This window comes from Hippoglossus stenolepis, chromosome 12, assembly GCF_022539355.2.
Source record: "Hippoglossus stenolepis isolate QCI-W04-F060 chromosome 12, HSTE1.2, whole genome shotgun sequence".
Lineage (NCBI taxonomy): Eukaryota > Metazoa > Chordata > Actinopteri > Pleuronectiformes > Pleuronectidae > Hippoglossus > Hippoglossus stenolepis.
Genome location: NC_061494.1, coordinates 17,291,149 through 17,313,019, shown reverse-complemented (window position 1 = coordinate 17,313,019; position 21,871 = coordinate 17,291,149). Strand labels below are relative to the sequence as shown.

Below are 21,871 nucleotides of genomic sequence, written 5' to 3'. Positions count from 1 at the left end.
CTACATGTTTCTATATATATTCTTAGTTTTTAATCTGTTTTCAGTGTGTGTGTGTGTGTGTGTGTGTGTGTGTGTGCTCATTGTTGTTGCCTCTTTAGGACCTTTTCCTGCATAAACTTTGACCTTGTCAGGACAAGTGGTCGTCATGGGGACCAAAGCCTGGTCCTAATGAGACATAACTTAATTCTGAGGTCCTGGTTCAGGTTGGAGGTAAAATGTGAGTTGAGGTTAGGGATTAAGTTTTGGTTCGGCTGTCCATTGGAAGTCAATGCAAAGTCCTAATAAGGATAGCAGAACAAACCTGTGTGTGTCTGCTTGTATTTGCTATTTGAAACTTTTTTAATTCATCACTGCCCATCTTGACTGAATATATGTATCTCAATGGGACTTAAATAAAGGATAAATAAAAAAATATGTCAATTACATTTTTTGTTAAATTTAGTTTAATTAGGTTTAATTTGGTTTAGTTTGGTTTATATATATATATATGTACACAATAAATAAATGAAATATTCAAATTATATATGGTGTGGTAGAAACGTAGAAAAGTAATGGCTTGTATGAAAACCACACCCCTATATAAAAAATAAAATTAAAAATTAAAATCGTCATCCTTTCTTATGCAGGGGGGTAGAAAGGGTAAAAATGAGAAAATAGTGAAATACTGTGAAAGGTTGCCTGCCAAATTATTAGTACAAATATGTTTAAGCTGGATGAGCCAAGAAAATAACATGTAACGTCTTGTAGGGTGTTGTACCTTTATTCAAGTAATTTATGATGCACATCATTCCGGCTGCGTGCCATTGTTTTGTCATTAATGTAAGGATTTTTTGGGGGGTTCTTACTTTTATGGTCTTGAATCAGCAGAAAATCTGAACCTGAAGGATCCAGAAAGACTCAGAGAGATGAGACGCTGGGCAAAAGCTCATAAGGGGGCGGGGGGCAATAACCTTGTCTTGACAAATTGACCCCTTTACCTGTTCCTTGTACCGCTTCCTCATGCACACACACACACACACACAGACACACACTCCCATCATTTACATATGGAGCTCGCAGTCCTTTCAAAGTGGCTTTCACGGAACATTGTGCTGATAATGATCTCGGTCGTGAGGGAGAGGGAGAGACACAGATCTCCAGGGACCATCTCACCATAAGACAAGGGGGGAAAGAGGATAAAACTCCGACTGTACTCCAACTCAAAGGACTCGAACACTCTCTTTCCTCCCAACCAACCGCCCCCCCACCCCTCTCTCTCTCCAATAAGCCCTCTTGTGTTTTTTAATTGGCAGAAATTAATCTTTAGGATGTAGATGGTAGATTTACATTCATTAAAAGTCAAGAGAGGAAGCCAGGCTTGATGCTAATCAAATCTGCTTAATTATGCTTAACATGAGTATCTCCAGGGGAAGAGAGAGAGAGAGAGAGAGAGGAAGAGAGAGAGATAGCTAACTCGAACTTTTTACTTTTTTGTCTTTGATAACTCCTGCTGAGTCTGGCCTTTTCCTTGCCAAAAAAGAAATGTCACGACTCTCTTTCTCCGTCTGTGGAAAATACACCGATAAAGCCATCAGCGTTGAGCCGAGCTGATTCATGTTGTAAATTCTCACCTTAAACTGTTACCAAGCAGGGAAATGTTCAATTTTTAACCTCGCTGGCCACAGCTCTGTGACTTTTTTATTAAGGTCGTGGAAATCGTCTCATAATAGATCTGATGATAGATTATATGAACCCAGGTAATCTACAAAAAAGTGGCATAAACAAGGAGCTGGTGAGTAATACACCGGCCGGAAGAAATGATTTGTGATTACAACCTTTCATCCGTTTTAGTTCATCCATCCACGGTGTTAAAGATAACCCTGGAGGTACTGGAGGTTGCAGGAGGCCCTGGTGGGAAGTGACTTTTTCTCACAACAGGAAGGTCACAGGTTTAATTCATGCAGCAGCTATTGTGCTTAAAATCCCCTGAAATGAAACAATGAGCTGATACTTGACATTAAAACTCTCCTGTGACTGAACTATAAAAACATAATATGCGATACACAGGGGAAGAGAGAAACTAGGTCCTATTCATGTTACAGGGGAACTCAACTGAATTTGTTGGATTGAATTAAACAAAATATCTTGTTCAATTGCATCAATTTTGGGAGGTCTATTTTACTACTAAGTCTTAATCCTGAAATTTGCACGCCATCCATCATCCCACCTGGAACAATTTCTCCTTCTCTAAATATTACTGAGTTAATTAATATTTCATATCTTCTATAATTCCTCTAATTTCTTCACTGCAGTGTGATTCTTGCGTTTTATCCTTTTTTCGCTTGCCTCCGTCCATTGCACTGGTTTGTTGCTAGAATATTTCCGGAGGAAATAGATGATGTGTTCATCAATTTCTCCTTTTTCTGTGGGTTTCGATCTCAGGTAGACTAATTAAATTAAGGATTCAGTGGGAAACAACAAGTCAGATCTCAGTCAGATGGATTCTTCCTCTTCGCCATAGATTTAAATCTACTCTCAGACACCTTTTCTGTTATTTCTCCTCTGCCTGAGACAAATAGACACAATGTCCTCAAATAAATCTGGCTGCATTATTTTTCTCCTTAACAGTTCATATTTATCTTGCCATATCATGCCACTGTGAGCCAAAGCGGCAAAGATAATGTTCATGTTGTGTTGCTGTTTGAAAGCCAAGCTCCGGTCTTTTCCACATGTCTGTTTTGGCCAGTGAGCAGCAGAAGCATGAGGGAAATGTGTAGGTGGCTAGATCAGCCGATGAAGTGTAAATACCACTCAATCTGTTCTCATTAGAGGAGTAAAAACATACGAATCACTTCGCCTCTATTAAAAGTGCCCCAGGGCCCCTGGTTAAGTGTGTGTGTGCGTGCGTGTGTGCGCGCGTGTGTGTGTGGGAGGCCAAGAGGGGGGTCAAAGAATGATGTTTTGGCATTTGTGTCTGCCGAGGGGATCTGAAATGCCACCACCATCAACGCTGCTTAATTCTCACAAACACACTCTTAATCTGAACAGACAATCCGTTTCGACAGCCACTGTTATGATTCAAATCAACTTGGAGTGAAGGGGGTGTGTGTGTGTGTGTGTGTGTGTGTGTGTGTGTGTGTGTGTGTGTGTGTGTGTGTGTGTGTGTGTGTGCTCGTGTGAGTGAGAGAGGATGTCATTGTGTTTTGGTATGTGATTAGGTGTCTTTGTGTGTGTATGACCAAGTTATCACACATCCATTCCACATTCCCCTAAGATAATGTGGATTGATTATGGATATGATAATGAGAGGCCGGCGCGGCGTCGCGACCTTCACAAGGTCTAATTGAAACAAGCGTTGGTCCTCCGAAGCACTTATCAAGTCACACAGCACATCATTAATCACGGAGAATACAAGCTGTCACTGTAACACACACACACACACACGCACACGCACACACTATATTTTTTTTGTTTTTGTAACACACACTCTCTCTCTTCTGTCTCCTTTCTTTCTCTCTCTCTCTCTCTGTTTTTGTAACACACACTCATGCTCTCTCTTCTGTCTTCTTTCTCTCTCTCACTCTCTCTCGCACACACACACAGACACACACGCACACACGCACAATGCAAGCTGTCACTACAATATGCCTGGTATTGTCTTCTTTTAAGCAGAGTGGACAGCTAGTCCACCCTCCATCTCTATCTTCTACAAGAAAAGTTGAGGAACAGACTGTTGGAGTTAAACCTTGAAAAACACAACACACACGCACACACAAACAAACACAGATGCACACAGAACGAGAGAGGGAATGCTAAAACAATTCAACAAATATGAACAGCTGTTCCCTGCACCCAAACTCGCCTGAAATTGAATTAGCTCAAGTTGTTTTACTACCTGCTTTTATTAGAAGACAATTTAACAACCAAATGTGATTCCAATGTCTGATTAAGGCGGCATATGGTGCCTACCTGTTAAACACAACGTGTTCAATAGCAGCTTAACGCCTCAGTGAGCCACTCGAATAAACTAATAAGCCCAATATCATATTAGTCATTACATAGTCCAACACACAAAATTCCAATCTGATAAAAAAAAGTGGTTTCATTATCATCAAAGGGAAAACACAAGGGAGTTTGCATGCGCGGCATCGATGCCATCACCAACTTTGTTAATTGTTATTCAATTAACTGCCTTTGTTAATGAAACCAATTAATGGCCTTAAAACAAGCAGGGAGATATACGATTATTATGCATCTATGCAGAAGACAGCTAATTACAACTGTAAATCAATCAATTCTACATTAATCTGGTTGGAAAACGTCCAAAAACAACAAAGTCACCAAAAGACTTTGGAAGTTTTTTTTTCTTAACATATTTTGATTGCCATGTCATTATCCTGTGTAATGATTGTTAACGATCCTGTAAAGAGTTTATGATCCAATTTCCTTGCTATGAATTTAATTGGGACCTAAATAGTATAATCTTACAGTATAAAAGGGTGGTGTATCGGAGTACGCCCCAGCAAGGTCACAGAACTCCTCTCAGGGCAAATACAGTCAGTGGAGCTTCACATTACTGAAGGGTGAGCGTCAGACAGGTTCCAGGAATATTCACAAAGCTGTCACTTAAGCACCAGAACACCTACTGCATGTGATCTCTTTGTTTTAGAGAACGTGTCCAGATCCATTCAATTTCTTCATATTTTCTTATATTGTGGCCTTATGGTAAAATCGGTCTATACACTCAACACCCCATAATCCATTATCCATGCTTCTTATTTTACGAGGGTTGCGGGTGGGGGGCTGGAGCCAATCCCAGCTGACATGAGGCGAGAGGCGGGGTACAGCCTGGACAGGTCACCAGCCTATTGCAGGGCCAACATACAGAGACAAATTACCATTCACGATCATTCCTGCATTTTGAGTCTCCTCTTAACCAAAGCTGCATGCCTTTGGACTGTGGGAGGAAGCCAGAGTGGCCAGAGGAAATCCATGCAGACACGGGGAAGAACATGCAAACTCCACTACAGGTCGTCCACTAACCAGACGGTCAGTGGTTCGATCCCCAGTTCCTCCACTATGCTTTCCAAAGTGTCCTTGGGCAAGATGCTGAACCCCAAATTACCCTTTTTTTAACAAAAGGAAAAACTTAAATATCACATTGGTTCATTTACAAATGTTCGGACCAATTATTGTGACAACTTCCATCCGCAGCTGCCTATGCTGAATTAAATGACTTATTTAAAAAAGATGTTGCGATCAAATAACCAGAGGTTCCCAGAGACTGTGATGAGTGGAAATGATTAGAAAACTGAATTGACTGGTACCTGCATGTTTATCAGCTGCATGACACCTTTGTACCTCTGTTACACCAAATTAGCAGGTATATGCATTTATATCTGAGTGAGGCGCTCTTTCACCTCACTTTCTGGCCAAATTAGCACATTGGACGTGGGTTTCACGTTTCCCTCACTGCTGATCGGAGCCAGAGACCCGATTAAAACCTGTGTCTACTTCAGAGTCGTTCGACCCAGGATTGAACCCATTCCCATTGCAGACAAAAAACAGACGTACGCAGGTTCATTAAGGTTCACGCTGCCATGGCCACCCACCCCACACTAGTTGTGTCCCAACTTGGCCATCTCAATGAAAATGCCCCAGATACGCCACCGGCTCTTGATCATCTTTGAGATGCTGATTTTGAAAGGCGCACCTTGTCTATAGTTCTCGATCCCACCTCAACACAGGATCTCCAGGCAACCAGCTCTAAGAAGAGTTTCAGTTTCTCCGTGCTGTTTTTCCTTTTTAAATAAATTTGCAAACATCTATGTTATTATGTTCCCTCTTTGGGTATTGGGTGAAGACTGATGCTGCTTTCAAGAGACAATGTTTAATTTAGGATTGTACAAACATCAACAGACCATCCTTCCTTATACACAAAGAACTTCTAATCAGTCCAGTCTAATTATTTTTGATAATATCCACTGCACACACCTGGGCCGTAATTGCAACACATAGATCTTTCACTTTTAAATGAGACTGCCCTCATTTATCAGAAAAATAATCCGCGGCCTGGATAATTATCAGACGTACAAACATAAACACCCTCAGAAGTTGTGATGCGAGGACCTGCTTGCCTCTTAAGTTTATACAGTCATGTGACCTGACCAGTGCCCTAGTTGAACACCTCTTAGATGTTTATGCATATGTGGACGCTAATCTCTCAGTCAGGACTATGGGATTTGGGAATATTTTGTTTTACAGAGATCAAAGTAGCCAGTTTGGATCAGGAGAAACCCTTCAAACACATCAAACAGGGAGCAATGCATCCTAAATCTCACGCCCACAGTAGCCAATCAAGCCATGCATAACTCTTACCCTTTGTAAAATAAAGGGATTCTCAATGTGGGTCTCCCACATCAACATCTCATGCAGCTCACCCCCCACGGAGGCCAGGGGTTGTTTAGGCTTATGGGCTATCAAGGAGAGCCACTGCACTGTATCTGTATGCCTTTCATACTTGGCTAACACGATGCTGGTATTGAGGAACAGAGAGATACTGTGTTAAGAGATCAAAGCGGCAGTACAGAGATTTAGACTCGCAGGCTGTCAGTCAAGATGGCGAGACAAAGCAGGAGAAGACAGAAATGCTTACGCGCACACACTCTCCTGCTCACTCACCGGCTCTCTCTGTGGTGTGCCTGTGAGGGGTGAAGCGCTACTGTCAGATGGCTTAGGGGCTACTCATTTGTAGACATCTACGGCACTGCATGAACACCCAAACGCTCACACACACAGACGCACACAAACACACACACACACACACTACTCCTACAAGCCTCGCGGAGGAGAGGTCACTTCCAGCCTTTATATTGGCCTGTGGAGGAATGTTCTGTGCTCTCAGCATTTTCCCTCGTCCAGAAGATGAATCGAGTTATTTCACAGACAGTGAAGAAACAAAACATTGCTGCTGTTAGATACGTGATGTAGTGGCTTCATTTCTGGTTGATCAAAGATGGGTTTATTTTGTCAACTTTGCAGTATAGCTCTTAGATTTTTAGATAGGGTGCAGAAACAAGAAGGGCAAGGTTTCTGGTCATCCTGCTGTAATAAATGAACCTTGTTTATGTCTTTTTTTTTGTACAGCATGTTGACTGTAGATGGGATCCCCCCTGTCAGTTTTTATTGTAATGTATAATATTCCACCAGTATATTTAGCCCTTTCACCAAGTGTGACTGGAAAGATAATTTTCTTTGTAAAAATGCTTCATAAAATTCAGCTTCTAATGACAAAAGGATTTTAAGAATATCACTGAATATCATTGCTGCATTGTAAAAAGGGCAAATACAGACAATAAAAAATTTTCATAAAATATTTTAATTGTTCTTGAACAACAGTATTATGAAAACTCGATAGGATCTTGAACACAGTCCAAAACCCATTGAAGACCTATACCTCAGATTGGAATAAGGATGATAACACCACCTGGTGGCCGTTGACTGCAACATTTCAATTTAGATATATTTCAACATGGACAACAACATGAAATAGCAGAATTTGAAAATGCTTTGTGCTTACACAAAATAAAATAAAAAGTCTTAATACGTGGACATAGAAAAACATAATAAAACACATTTCCTCATGAAAAGTGCAACACAAGTTCAGAAATTATAATAATGATCCTAAATTAAGGCAGGATGACAACACTGATACCACTCTGAATTTACAATTTACAAATGGTGGAAGAAGAAACTCAGAGCAAGGCTAAATGTGGGGCAGAGTGTGTGCCCTCATGCTGGGAGATGGCTTATGTTCCGGAAGGACTGCGGCTGATGCCTCTACACAAAAACTCAGGCACGAGTCAATGCACAGAACACGATGCATGTTTGTTACCGTGGTGGCGCAGAGGACAGACGGCCAATACAAATCAGATATGGCTGTAGAGGCTTTGGTAAGAACAGATCCAGGAACAGGTTATGATCCTATTAAAAGTCCCACACTGTGGTTTTCACCTTCAGTTTGTGCTGTTTTCAGAAGCCTGAAAGAAAAAAAATACAGATACAGTAGTGATATTACTGATAACCATTATTTATTTTTAGATCATTATGATGTCTTTTCTAAGAATAGAACTACCCCTGCTTTATGGGCAGGTTACATCTGTGCTCAAGACTTTGGAAATATGTTTGGAAGATTGAGGGGAAAAACATGGTTGGATGAGCTCGCCTGCATGTTTGATAATTGTGAAAAACACACAAGCTTCACAACACAAATATCAGGGGCTAACATTGAACATTTGGGGGCTTTCTGTGATGATAACTCCCTGGACAACAAGATATTTCCCTTTTAGCGGTTGTCATCGATAGTAATTGGTATTTTCCTTCATGATGCTGTCACTCAGAAGATGCAAGTCCCAAATAATAAACATTTTTACCCACAATTTTGTTTTGAACTGATTTTAATAGTTCAAGAGTGCTCATAGAAAACATGCGATCATAGTCAATATTTGAAGAGTTACCATGAAAGAGGCGATTCTATTTCAACAGTCCAAACAAAACCCAAGAGAGGGGATGAAACCAGCTGGGATGTGATTCTTAAGCCAGTTCTGGTACCTTGAGGGACTCGGACGCTTTCCGCAGCTCCTTGATGACAGCCGACAGGGCCTCTGGGTTGATGCCCTGCTCACACAGCCTCACACATATGGACAGAGACTCCAGGTCCAAACCAGTATTCAGCAACCTGGAGATCTCCAGCAGCACTGTGGTGGTGGGGGGGGACAAATTAGGACTACTTGCATTACGTGTCTGGTTAGAAAACATGATCTGCTACATGTCTTGATAAGTTAGGCACAATGATAAGTTGTGGGTTAGCAAAGGAAGCTATTTACAAGAGGGTTTAAATTATTTTAATAGATACATTCAATAAAAATATGTAGTTACCGTCCATTGTCTCCCGGACGGCGTTAAGGTTTGCATTGGGTGCACTTGCCATGGCTTGAAGGGGTATAGTTAGCCGACGCTTGCTAGAAGGTGGCTAACAAATGAGACTTAAATATCCCTCTGACTCGATACAAGACTGAAATGTTATTGAAAACAACTCAGTGCGACTTCAAGCGTCTCGTATTGGGTTCAGATACCATCTCCTGATACTAGAAAGCGATTAAAACGAGGTAAACTTCACAGCAAGTTAGCCACCTAGCCTGCTAAGCTCGATAGCGGAAATGGAGGAGGAAGTGACGACACGGACTCTACTCTGATTGGCTGACGGGGACTTCCTGTGGCGTTCCCATAGGCTGAAGGATCCTTTTGGGCGAAATTGAAATCAGGGTTTGAACCTCTCGCTGCTGTTTGTTCGCTGGCTCCTCGATGAAGCTCGTTTTATAACCGTGTCGCTGCTTTTCCAGGTCCTTTAACAATTGTAAGTACCAACGACGAAACCTATATAGCTTATATATAAATGTATCTTTCTTACTTTTACCTAATGTGGTGTGTACTGTAGGTAAACTGGTGTGTAGCTTCACTCTCCTTATACAAAAAACAGGAAGCTAGTAAATGCGAAGTAATGTTGTCAACAAACCACACTGACGAAATCCAGGTTGTAGTTTCAGTTGTTTTTATGTTTCATTGACTGTGAACTGTAAATGTCCTCCTCCCTGTTCCCAGCTAAGATGGGGGACCATGTTGAGCTTCAGATCACCCCAGAGACTCCAGGCAGACCCTCCATTAGAAACCCATTTGAGAGTCCCAATGACTACCACCACCTCCGTGGACCCCTGGTGCCAAGTCCATCCGTCTTCAAGTCCAAGTCCTGTAAAGCTGTAAGACACAACCGGAATTACAACTAATGCTGTGGGACGCACCTTTCTGCAAACTTCTTTACATCGTTTTATGTCCAGCAGCTCTGCTAAAGGTTGTTTGTAGTCGTCTATTCAACCCCTCACCTTTCTGCCCTTCCAGACTCCACCCAAGTTTAACTGGTCTATTGATGAAATGGCCAGTCTTCTCCCAGTCCACATAGACCCAGAGGAAATCCAGCGACAGTCTTTCTACCTCAGCCAGACAAGGTACGTACTGAAAACACAGTAGTTTTGGTAGTTTTGGGTCATATGCTTACAGTTAAGTTACATTTTACTTGTATATGACCGAATCACAACAGTATAGAGAAACCCCACAATGAGCAAATACTCCTTTTAATGGGGAGAAACATCTCGCAGAACTGGTCTCTGGGCGGCCATCTGCTTCAACCAGTTGGGTTGAGAGGAGACAAATGGGGAGAGGAGGATGTAAAGGGGGGGGAGAAGAGAGAGGACAGGAGTTGTATGCAGACAAAAGGCAAAACCAAACTTCACACGTCCATGCATGTTAACTGAAAGAAGTAAATAGAACTCCTGCTGCAAACAGACATAAAAATAGTTAATGGAAAAGTACATTTTTGTAGACTTGAAACTTTTGCAGGTGTTGGAGTTACTTCTCCTCTCTTCAAACAAATCAACAGAATATGTAAATTCCAAAAAACTGTATGTAGTTGATAAGCAAGACATTGTGACAAAAGTGAAATTCTTTGAGTGGCTTTACTTTACTAAGCACATCTTGAGATAATACATTTGCAGAGGAAATAACACTTTTTTACATCTAGGATGGATTCTGACATTGAGGAAAAGCGTCAGAATGCTATTGAGCAGGTATGGGATGTTAATTATATTATATATTATGATAGAAAAGTCGATTTGTAATCATTTAAAGGGTCTTTTTCTAATTATGTCATATATGTCTCCCAATAAAGTTTTTCACCAAAGGAGCCATCGTGCCTTCCCCCTGGGCCGCACCAGACGCTCGCAAAGCCCCTCACTTCTTTAAAAAAGGTGGTGTATCTTTATTATTTAACTCCTGAAAGTCTTTTAAAGTCACATTCTTCTTCTGTTATTGAGTTTTATGTTGTATTCTCTTATCTTTATTTAGGCATTTCATATTCATATTGCTATTTTTTCTGTTTGTGCTTTGTAGGTTCTGCGTCTGCAATGATTGCCGAAGAGCAAGAAAAAGTCTCAGGTATGTGTGTGTCACATTTCTGTCTGCATTACTTTCACCTTCTCTTCTTTTCTAATTATTTTGTGATCTCTCTTTGTTATGTTTGTTTTACAGTTGCGTGTCAGACAACTCTGTCTTTACCTTTGGCGTTTGATATGGAGAAAGTACTAGGTAAGCCTCAAATAAACATCAGCACAATCAGATCGGAGTTTGACAGAATATTCTACCATCAAGTCATGTCTGTCTGGTTCTTCCCTCTCCTCAGGTGAATATTACCGCAACGAGGAAGCATGTGAAGCTGTGCAGGAGAGCCTCAGTTCCTCCTCCTTGAGACGAAAACTCTTCCTCGATGGTCGGGGCAGTTACAGCGGCTCTGACAGCTCAGGCCCGCCAAGCCCAGAGAGAAGCCATCCCAGGGAGGAGACGCCTTCTCTGACCCGACGAGAGAGGGCTGCAGGATGGATTGAAGGGACAGAGGGAGTAGAAGCCATGTCATCTGTATTTTCCTCCCCGTTATCCTGCGCCTTGTCTGCTCCAACTCCCTCTACGGTGAGTGTAGTGTATTGGATTCACGTAATGATTTTTTAACCATATACTTGGTACATTGTGTCAAAGCAAAATAGATTATAAATAACATATGTTTTACTATAAGATGAGTAGTATTGTTTTCTTAATACCTCGATAGAACCATTCATTGCATTCATACATGTCATTGTTTTGACTTTAGGGCCAGTTCTCGTCCAGCCCCATCCAACATGGCTGCTTCCGGGACTGCAGCCTTGGCAGCATCACCAGTCCCATGTTCCCTGATAGGTCGTCTCCTGCCGGCCTTGTCTCCCCCACAATTTCTCCTATTGTTGCACATATTGAACGCTCACCCATAGGCTCAGGTAGACCATTTGTTTTGTAACTTATCCCAATTTTTGATGATTCAAAGTCATTTTTCCCTCCAAAGAGACTCTTTCTGTAAACTAATTTTCTCTTCAACCTTAATCTGTGATCTTTTTAAGCTGAGAGGAAGCTGCCGACCAACTTGACTCCCCTCAACACTCCCCTGGATGTACACCTCACCTCCTGCAATGAGAGTCCATTTGTCGAGGGTTGCTCTCCCATTCAAAACTGCTCTCCACACCACCCCCGCTGTCACTCTGAGCCCCAGCACAATGTCAGAACTAGGCCCAGGCCCAGAGTCCGCTGCTGGGCTTCCCCTCCTCTCATCTCCCCCATCCTCAACCCTAAGCTCTTAGACTATCATGAGGCTGAGGACCTACTCCCCTCCTCCTCCTTTGCTCTCCCATCTATGGAGCTTGATCCATCTTCGCCCCTGGCTCAGGAATCTCACCCCGCTGCCAGTGAGGGGATTATCCTGGATCCTATGGAACCTGTGAAAATGGAGGAGGGCAAGGAGCCTGGGATAGAAGGGAGACTGGAGGACGAGGAGGAAGCTGGGGGGCTTTTGGGACAGCTGACCAGCTCTCACATGGGCAATGTATCAGTAACAGAAAGCTCTCACATGTTTGTATCTCTGGCAGAGGGAAGCAGTATACGCTACGATTCCAGCATGCAGGTTAGTCTGACGAGTGTCATCCACTGCGACCTATGCCACGCTATATGTGTACCATACTCTCATATGAATGTCTGTATTGGTCTTGGTCACTTTACATTGTCTAATTGGTTTTTTTGGGGGGTTATTTAGGTGGACAGTGGGTACAACACTACCTCAGCAGGCACTGCCAGTCTGATCGATGGCCTCAGCTCAGACTGTCACAGCAAAGAGTCCTTCAGTTCAAACCTGGCAGAGGAAGCCTTCCAACTCAGCAGACACACTAAAATGAAGGTACATTTGACATTTTATAAACGTACACAGGGTTTAGGAACTTTGAGCTTGTGTCTTTAGACCTAATGTAATATCAGCTCTTCATTTAAGTATCTTACAGACTTTTTAAAAACAGAACATCTTACGGATCTGGGGCAGATTGATTGTGTTTTGTTGTGCTTATATAATGCACAAGCATTATATCCATATATATATTGGACTTTTTTTATATTGCTACTGATGACATTTCTATTTCGATAGTTATTCTTTTATTACCTGGCCCTTATTGTACATGCTGAAAAATACATTATTTTCATTTGACTAAAACAAGTTTTCTTCTTTCCCAAGGCATTTTATCCCCACCACTGAGACCTCTGATCGATGTGCATTTCAAAGGGACACTTCTTCAAAGATGATGATTTTGCAATCAAATACAAGTTTACACTATGTTCCAGGCATTTATGTTTAATCGGTTAAATTTGGGTGCATGGGGGTCAAATCGTAGTTACATGATTTATGAACAGATTTAAAGGGGTTGTTGGTTCTTCTAAGGTTTTGATTAGCTTTTTTTAAGGTGCCTCTATGGAAGTTAATGCTTTATCACAGTGTATTTTATCACAAGTTAGAAGGGAGATGACTTAAAATCTATATTACAAAATAAAACCCAGTAACTGGGTGAGATAAAAAGTCAATTCTGTATCGAACTTGCTCATTATCCAACTTGAATGCTGTATTGATGCTTAAGCCATCATTTCAATTTTCTTTGGTGCTGACGTGATCAGTGTTAGAACCTGACTTTCAGATGACGTCAGATTTGTACTGTATGTTTTTATAAAACTGTTAATCATGATGTTTTATATGACAAAAGCTTTTTTTCTTTTACGGAATGTGTAAGAATTGTTATAATTCAGGATACTTGTGGATCTTACTTGGATTGTTAGAGTATTTATTCCAAAGTAAGATGCACTGAATGATGCCACTTATGAATTAAAAGCTGACTGAGCCAATTGTTTGCCATTTTCCTATATACTTTGAGAATGGGCTGGATCATTGTCACATTAAAATAACTTGAATTCTTTGTCTGACGTGAACTCTATTTTTGTTTTTGCACTGGTTGATTCTGAAATGCGATTATGTTTTACTTAATGCTCCAGATATAAGTTCTAATATTCCAGTTTGAGTTCCTAATAATAATAATCCAATGATAGTCACTCCAGGTTAACACACATTTCATAATTGTGGTTAAAAATTCTCATCAAATTAATTTGACTAAAATGTAAGTGAAAATACTTAATTGGGTTTTAAAAACTTTGATAGGTCACAATTTAAAGGAGTTAAAGTGGGAGAGAATTTTAGACATTAACTTGGTAACAAGTGAGGCTATGGACAAGCATGACTGTTCTGTCAGTGTTACAACACACATGGTATAAGAACTTCAAGTTATTAGGTTCATGACAAAATACACAAACGGGTTTAAAAAATGCACTTTAATGATTCAGTTGTCTACTTTGCTGTTGCATGACAAGTTATAGTGCATTTATGACTTGTCTTTGTCTAAATCATAAAAAAGACAATTAAAAAAAAAATTTTGCTTATTTGCTTAAAACAGTTATTTATGCCACTGCATCAAAGAGCCCAAGGAGACTCTTTTATAGACATGTAGGAATTCTTGATCTGGTGTTCTTGAGAATTTTTCTGTCACTGTTCCAGTTTTGGTTTCTTGGGCCGTGGTTCAACAACAGGGGCTGGAACACTCACACCAGGGATCTGAAATACAGACAGAGAACTTGTAAAAAAAAAAATTTTATGTACTGCAAATGATCTGCTGGAGAGCACAAACTGGGGGAAGAGAATTTTCCTCTAGCTAAAATTAAAGATATAAAAAGATAGTGATAAAAGCCCTGTCCACTTCAGTCAGTCCTTACCACAGGTTCGATCAGAGACATGCGGATCTTCTGGTGCTGAACATTGGATTCGTCCAGGCTGATGGTGACCTTCACCTTGTCAAATATGTGGAAGGTGTGCTGCTCTATGGTCAGAGAGGGGCCCTGAACACATTAAAAGAAGAGACCCTTTAAACACTGTGTAGAGTACGAAACAATTACGTAATTAAAACTCAATTGAATATTTTCATTAGGTCCAATAAAATGAAATGAATTTAATTAAGTGTTTATACCTCTTCATCAAAAACAAGCTTCGGGGCGGTTTTGTCTTTGCCGTCAAAGAAGACTGTTCCTTCCAGGCCAAACTTAGGGATGAGTACAATGATCGCGTTTTTCCTCACGAACAGAACATATCCCTCTTCGTTAAGAATGCCTCGACTCTTGAAGAACAACTGCAAAGACATCATTTGTGTTAAAAGCATGAATTGTGCAGTGTTGTGTTATGTTGTATTTTCTATCTTTCCTCAAACCAGTGTTTACCTGTGTGTGGAAGGCCACAGACGACCTCTGAGCATACTGAGACATCTTGTGTCTGTAGTTGAGGTTGTTGCAGAGGGCTGACTGCTTGTGTTTGTCCATCAAATCTGGGTAGGTGCTGTCTGCTCCTATGGCCACTGCCAGCAGGCGGTGAACTATTATATCTGCATATCTGTGTGGGGAGGGTAGATGGAAGAATATGATTGACATACGTAGGTTTGACCGAACTATGGTTAGTTGGCAATTGTGCACATTTCTGTGATTTGTAGAGTATAGTAACCTATCTGATATCATACCTCCTGATAGGTGATGTGAAGTGTGTGTAGATGGGTGAAGCAAGGCCGTAGTGGTGGAAGTCGCTGTCCATGCCAGAACAGAAATAGACGGCCTGCATCATGCAGCGAGTGGCCAAGATGCGCAGTAGCGTGTTGAAGTATGGGAAGCCGTCCACTTTGGCCCCGTCAAGAGAGTCAGCCAGCGCCTTGGCTGAATCCGTGTGGATCTCCACATCCTGAAAAGAGAAGGAAAAAAAATGTTTGTCAAATTAAAATGAAAAGACCCAGATGACTAAGAATCTTCAGACTCCTTGAGTTATATTTAGGTAAGAAGGCAAGAGCATTGTCAGCCCGCAGGTTAGAAACCACTGATTTACAGGGTTCTTTGCTTTTGTGCCTGTAAATTATTTTCTATTGTTCAGCTGCAGAGCATCATGCAACATTATTATCAGTGAAACTATTTGATAAAAGTTAATTCCCTCTTAAATCTATTTTTTCAACTTTAGACATTATCTTAACAAATTAGCATATAAGGTGAAAACCGACACTTTTCCTGCAGGACCATCTGTCTTCACTCACCTTGGACTTTGCAGCCTTGAGCAGGACGTCGTAGTTGGACGGAGGCGGCGCTGGATGTTTCCTCAACAGAGCGCACTCTGAAAATTCATCATAAATCTTCTGGGCGACTGAAATATTGGCCAGCAACATGAACTCCTCCACCATGGAGTTTGTCTCCCTAATAACCAAGAAACAAGTTTCCTTACATACAAGTCCAAAACACAGCATGACACAAAGAGGCACACTGAAAAAAAAAAAAGGATTCTTCCTTTTCCAAGGTACCTACATGAGTTCTTTGGTCTGGAGGTCAATGGGGTCGTGGGTTTCACTGTCGATGTGGAAGCGGACCTCTAAGGACGACAGCGTCAATGCCCTGAAGGACATCAAAAGGCAACTCATCTTAAATACAGCCAGTTTAAATATTTAGCAGTTATTGGAATTATCATGACATAAACTGTGTTTGCTGCTTCTTTCCTCATAATGTATCTCATAGCTGGTTTTCCAAATCCTTTTGATTTGTATTTTAAGTCCTCATTTAAGGCATAACACAAAAGCCAATAGCATTTTCTGACCGTAGCATTGGAATGTACCATCCCATATTTTACTGTCTATTCTTCTGCTTGTACGTGTCCTAACCCGTTGTCCCTACCCTTTCTCGATCCTGTGCCTCTTGAGGATTTTGGCGAGTTTGTTGAGACCCCGAAGGCTCTCGGTCGTATCGTCATTCTTGCTGGCGTCATCAATTCTCATCTGGGCCTCAGCGTAGGTCAGAGATGCCTGGACCAGGTCGTAAGAGAGAAGGGGAGATAAAGACAAATTAGGATGGCATAACAATATCACCTGGACAGCAACATATGCTTACAAATGCACATTATTTTATTATAGTCTGATATTGTCTCTGGTTGTGTAACTGGGTCTTTGCACTGTACCTTGGAGTTAATGACACTTTTTGTGAACCGTGTCTTCAGAATTTCAGCCTTGTGGTTCATCTCCCAGATACACGAGAACGCGAGCCTTGTGAAAGACAAGTGAGCAGAATGAGACACACAAAACATTCACAATGGCAAAAACAGCAGTTTGACTTTAAAACTACAAGTCTTCAGTCCTCACCTCTCCACGTTGGAGCGCAGTGAACAGAGATTGGAGCTGAGCATCTCAGGGACCATGTCGATCCTCTGTTGGACACAACATCAAACACATTTACTTTAAGATTTTTAAAAAAGATTTAAAATTGACAATGTTCTGAAAGCAACAACATCCAAAATGTCAACACAACCCAAACATCTTTTTCAGACTTCTTGTAAGAAAACTGTAATGGTGATGGTAGGAAGATTTTGCCAAATATATAAATCATAATATAGCAGCTTATGGCAGCTTATGGCTTTATGATCTGTTGTAAAACCTTTAGACAATAAGTTTAACATTAGTCGTGAGGGTTAAATTCTGATGCCCAGTTAACATTAGGAATCAGTTGGGTGTGTATGTGTCTCCGCACCTTCCCACACAGGTACACGGTGGTGCCACGGTTGGCGGCCTCTTTGTCCATAGCGTTACCAGGTCTGATGAAGTGACTGACGTCAGCGATGTGGACCCCCACCTACAGCAAACAAATAATCCCAGGAAACTCAGTTTAAATGTAAACACAAAAAAATGTATGATTTTTATTAGTCGTGCATGTTTAGAGGTTTTGTACCTCAAGGTTTCCATTTTCCAGCTCTCTGCAATGCAGGGCATCGTCTATATCTGTACATCCTGGAGGATCCACGCTGCACACCGTCAGATTCCTCAGGTCCTCCCTCTTCCCCATGTCCTGTACCACACATCCACATTCATTTACTGTTTACACACTGACCTATACATACTGTATGTGCTTTCAAAGTATAGGCTGATAGCCTCACGGATAAATGCTTGACAAAACTGGGAATAGAGTTCTTACCTCTGGTGTGATGGCCCACGGCATCTTGGGAAGGAAACTGAGCACAGCCTGAGAGAAGTCCTGGTGGGGGACGTCATGCTCCAGTAGCAACACCTCCTGCTCCGTGTCCTTGTCCCCTGCACTGCCCAGGCTGCGCACAAAGTGACCCTGACAAAGAGGAAACAATATTTCTCTGTATTTGTCTTATTGTTGTGCATTTTATCACATAGAGAAGTGTGGCTTCATGTGAGCAATATAACATGAGCATTTCAAATTCCTGTCAAACTTTGGAAACTACTCACAGTTGGATATCTAAAAGTTCTGAAGAGGTTTCAACTCACATTTGGATATCTGGAGTCTTTGGGCCAGCCATCGATGGCCACCAGTATCCTGTGGCCCGCCAGTGTGGACGCCTGACGTGTTTCAATGCGAACACGTGGGATGCGGCGGTCTGCCGGGGTGAAAAGGTGACGGGTTGACTGTATGAAAAAGAAAAGAAAAGGTCAGTGCTGAGGGTAAGCGACATGGAAGTCCTGGACCACTTGTACATATGGTATGCAGATATAATTTTTACCATCTTTACAGTCTCAAAGGGGAATTTGTTGAGCAGATATGCAAACTACATGACATTAATTCATGTCTTTATCTACTATGTGCCTCATCTCACAAATCGACATCAAAATAACAGTGATGGCAGTTTCTTAAGGAAAGAGGGGACAGAAATGAGTGAAACATACAAATAAAGGACAGCTTCAAATCTTTAAACAAGCAAAAACAAACCTCTTTAATATGGGAGACATTGAGCATGCCACAGAATGGCCTCCAGTTCCTTTTGATGATGCCCACCACTTTCCCTGTGGGTTTCCTGGCTGCTTCAGCGACAGATATCCTCAACTGCTCAGACACATGGAAACATGAACATCATTAAAATAGCCTCAAAGAGCTCATCTGGGATGCAGAGTAAAGCATTTAAAAAATACTGGTTCTCTTTTTTGCGTATCGTCACACATGCTGTATACTTCCAGCAAATAGATCCCTTGAAAATAAACAAAACCAGTCTAATTGGCCTTCCATTAAATCAAAACTCACAGCTTTCTCCTCCTCCTCTTCTTCAGCATCATCATCCTTTGCCGCACCTTCATCCTGTAGCACGACTGACGAGGGCGCCACCCACTGATCTCGGGGCAGGAGCTGCACAGCTACCACATCTTGGTACACTGCTCTGTTGAGGTGCTGAAGACCCTGAAGAAGAACCTGGCAGCACAGACAGTACAGAACTTTAATTATGTGCATGCACTGTACTGTGATTATAGTGAATCCTCTTCCTTCAAACTAATGTCTCAACACAAAATGACAAGTTATCCTCCAAACCCTGATGAGGTCTAGGAGATCCTCAAATTTACACACACACACACACACACACACACACACACACACACACACACACACACACACACACACACACACACACACACACACACACACACACACACACACACACACACACACACACACACACACACACACACACACACACACACACACACACACACCTCTGTGCTGTCATCCCCCTCTCCCTGGACAAAGACTGTGGCTTCCAGGTAGTTGTCTCTGCTGGCTCTGAAGGTGCCCTGGAGGAAGGCGCCACTCTTAATTCCTGCTTGGATCCTTGACAGAGGGAGGTGCTCTGGGAATATCACCCTACTATTAGTGATTTCATTCTGCGGGGGGAAATGAAAAGAGAGAAAGATGTCACATAAGAGTTTGGGTAAAAAGAAAAGGCAGATGTGTAAACAGGAGATACAGATACAGATACAATACCAATATCTCCTGTGCCTTAAACCTGAAATAGATTTATCTCTATATTTCAATGACTTAAAGTTGTGTGCGTTTACCTTGTCATCATTGGACAATGCCAGACGATCCACAAGCTCAGGGTTTGCTATCAGACTCTTGATGTACTCTTCACCTGAAACATGAATAAATAAAAACGTGTGCTTGTATACATCAGAATGAGCAGTGGTTGAATCAGAGTGTGAATGGTAACCCTGTGTCTGCAAGTCACGTTACAATGTTTGTATATTGATGCTCTGAACTGTTCTGTAACAAATTACATTTGTACGCCAGCAGGCCGCTCTCCTCTGCCTTCCGCTTGTTGTCTTGGTCATTGGTGAGGAGGACCACCTTGAGCCCGTCCGTCTCAGACTCCAACTTCTTCAAGTGCTGGCTGTACCACTTGGCTGCCACGCGGATTGCCCGGTCGTTACGGTCGTTGGCGCTCTCACCCGGTTCCCGTTCAATAAATGTTTCTCTGAAGGGAAGAAAAACGAAAGAATAAATCTATTTGGGTAACAAGTATATCAGAGGTGACGTCTAATAAGGAGATCTTTCTGTGAGGGAGCACAGGAGTGGTTCCTTTAGGTGCAACTGTCATTACTATCATACAATGAAGATGATTGTCAGTACAAATCCATCAGTGGTGTCTTTGTACCTGTGGTGCTCGTTGGTAAATGTGTAGACGTTTTTCTCCTTCTCGTGTATGATGTCCTTCAGGCGTTTGTAGACCGGCGCGCTGCGGTGTCGAACCTCCTGCAGCACGGTCTGAAGGACGATCACATTGCGAATCACAGGATCCTCCAACACGTCAATCTGCAGGACACGGAAAATACATGTAAACAAAACGTGAACGAATAATCAGACCTATTCACATGTGAATGTACATATTTTATTGTTTTAACCTAAATTTAGGTTAGACCTCCAGTGCATTTAGTATGTTAACTAGTATTGCAGTCAGAGAAGTGTAAAGGGAAACATTATAATAACCAGTACATATGTTCACACTGTACATATTCTGTTTACACTGTATATATTACTTTTTATTCCACATTTATTTATATCTCCTTACATTTATAAATATCTCTACTTACTACTTTACTGATTTTGACTGACCTCTTGCTACTGTAACGTTGCAAATTTCCCCCACTGTCAAATAAAGGATTATCTTATTTTATAAGTAATATTCATTCATACACAAACATCTTTAGGTTTGGTAACTCCGATTTCATTATGGCTCTTTGATATCATCAAGAATGATGTACTATGTTGTATTGTCAACAAAAATGGAAAGAGGAACATGCCAGGATGTCTGCAAATCTTCAGTTAGCTCCACTTTACGGACAAATATAAAATGAAATATTCAGAGAAAATGTAAACCTCTTCTTTTTTTCACCTGGTGCAGCACCACGTTGGTGTCAGGGATCAGATAATGTGGATACGAGCACAGGTTGCTCTCCAAACACGCGTCTGTCTGCAGCACCGTGGACTCCTGTTTGCATTCGGTACAAGCTTCGCTCCCGCACCAAATATCATCCCTCAAATAATGCTCCCGCACGATCTTCACCACGCCGCCCGACCGCGTCTTCCTCACGAAGGTTTTAGACTTCAGCATGATGAAGATCAGAGGCTCAACAGGTCGAATCCCGATGTTTTTAGCTCCACCACAAGCGAGCAACTAGCTAGTTGTCCATGTGTAAGCCGACTGAGTGGGCCGAACAAAACCTTCCCCAGAGTTTAGGAAAACCTTTAATGTATATGAAAATACATTAAACGTGCTCCTTTTAAGTCAGTTTTAATCCTTTTTAGAATTAAAGTTTGTAAGTGATACCCACGTTACTCAAAGATAATATTCTGTGGTGATAATAAACCATTTTAAAATATGTGTTTAAGTTTTGGTTGACCGTCTAATTCTTGCTCAATGAAAACAGACAGAACAGGGGCTGGTTGGCCGGTTCCATGAGAGGTACTTTATCAAACAGCGCCCCTGTGTTTGGGAGGGAGTACTGCACGACTGTCCCGTGTAATGTGCATTGGATGAGTTGATGTT

The 21,871-nt window shown here is 41.6% G+C and overlaps 3 protein-coding genes across 3 annotated transcripts; 1 reads left to right on the top strand and 2 right to left on the bottom strand.

Moving 5' to 3' along the window:
* Nucleotides 1-7,338: 7,338 nt before the first annotated feature.
* On the bottom strand, nt 7,339-9,219 carry mzt1 (mitotic spindle organizing protein 1). Its single transcript, XM_035173408.2, has 3 exons — nt 8,917-9,219; nt 8,590-8,735; nt 7,339-8,018 (listed from the first exon to the last, which is right to left on the bottom strand). Exons 1-3 carry the CDS (start codon nt 8,966-8,968, stop codon nt 7,995-7,997), a joined length of 222 nt encoding a protein of 73 aa, XP_035029299.1. The 5' UTR covers nt 8,969-9,219; the 3' UTR covers nt 7,339-7,994.
* A 44-nt stretch (nt 9,220-9,263) lies between these two features.
* bora (bora aurora kinase A activator) lies at nt 9,264-13,898 on the top strand. Its single transcript, XM_035173407.2, has 12 exons — nt 9,264-9,394; nt 9,640-9,794; nt 9,934-10,040; nt 10,613-10,658; nt 10,760-10,838; nt 10,981-11,025; nt 11,119-11,175; nt 11,270-11,553; nt 11,732-11,894; nt 12,015-12,571; nt 12,701-12,841; nt 13,169-13,898. Exons 2-12 carry the CDS (start codon nt 9,645-9,647, stop codon nt 13,187-13,189), a joined length of 1,650 nt encoding a protein of 549 aa, XP_035029298.1. The 5' UTR covers nt 9,264-9,394; nt 9,640-9,644; the 3' UTR covers nt 13,190-13,898.
* Nucleotides 13,899-14,288: 390 nt separating this feature from the next.
* On the bottom strand, nt 14,289-21,745 carry dis3 (DIS3 exosome endoribonuclease and 3'-5' exoribonuclease). The gene is made up of 21 exons (XM_035171996.2): nt 21,218-21,745; nt 20,480-20,637; nt 20,103-20,299; nt 19,884-19,957; nt 19,542-19,709; nt 19,078-19,242; nt 18,769-18,882; nt 18,330-18,467; nt 18,010-18,156; nt 17,767-17,883; nt 17,569-17,670; nt 17,184-17,248; nt 17,003-17,087; nt 16,723-16,850; nt 16,360-16,446; nt 16,095-16,251; nt 15,537-15,751; nt 15,244-15,412; nt 14,997-15,155; nt 14,746-14,868; nt 14,289-14,587 (listed from the first exon to the last, which is right to left on the bottom strand). Exons 1-21 carry the CDS (start codon nt 21,434-21,436, stop codon nt 14,519-14,521), a joined length of 2,856 nt encoding a protein of 951 aa, XP_035027887.1. The 5' UTR covers nt 21,437-21,745; the 3' UTR covers nt 14,289-14,518.
* Nucleotides 21,746-21,871: the final 126 nt, after the last annotated feature.

What these genes read in the sequence shown, in the direction of transcription:
- mzt1 (XM_035173408.2), bottom strand. Translation starts at nt 8,968, where the DNA reads ATGGCAAGTGCACCCAATGCAAACCTTAACGCCGTCCGGGAGACAATG. An exon ending in CGTCCGGGAGACAATGGACG is followed by an intron (nt 8,736 to 8,916) that starts GTAACTACATAT and finishes CCACCACCACAG; the next exon opens with TGCTGCTGGAGATCTCCAGG. An exon ending in AAGCGTCCGAGTCCCTCAAG is followed by an intron (nt 8,019 to 8,589) that starts GTACCAGAACTG and finishes TTTTTCTTTCAG; the next exon opens with GCTTCTGAAAACAGCACAAA.
- dis3 (XM_035171996.2), bottom strand. Translation starts at nt 21,436, where the DNA reads ATGCTGAAGTCTAAAACCTTCGTGAGGAAGACGCGGTCGGGCGGCGTG. An exon ending in CATTGTCCAATGATGACAAG is followed by an intron (nt 19,710 to 19,883) that starts GTAAACGCACAC and finishes TTCCCCCCGCAG; the next exon opens with AATGAAATCACTAATAGTAG. An exon ending in AAAGTGTCATTAACTCCAAG is followed by an intron (nt 16,851 to 17,002) that starts GTACAGTGCAAA and finishes GACCTGGTCCAG; the next exon opens with GCATCTCTGACCTACGCTGA.
- bora (XM_035173407.2), top strand. Translation starts at nt 9,645, where the DNA reads ATGGGGGACCATGTTGAGCTTCAGATCACCCCAGAGACTCCAGGCAGA. An exon ending in GTCAGAATGCTATTGAGCAG is followed by an intron (nt 10,659 to 10,759) that starts GTATGGGATGTT and finishes CTCCCAATAAAG; the next exon opens with TTTTTCACCAAAGGAGCCAT. An exon ending in ACGCTCACCCATAGGCTCAG is followed by an intron (nt 11,895 to 12,014) that starts GTAGACCATTTG and finishes GATCTTTTTAAG; the next exon opens with CTGAGAGGAAGCTGCCGACC.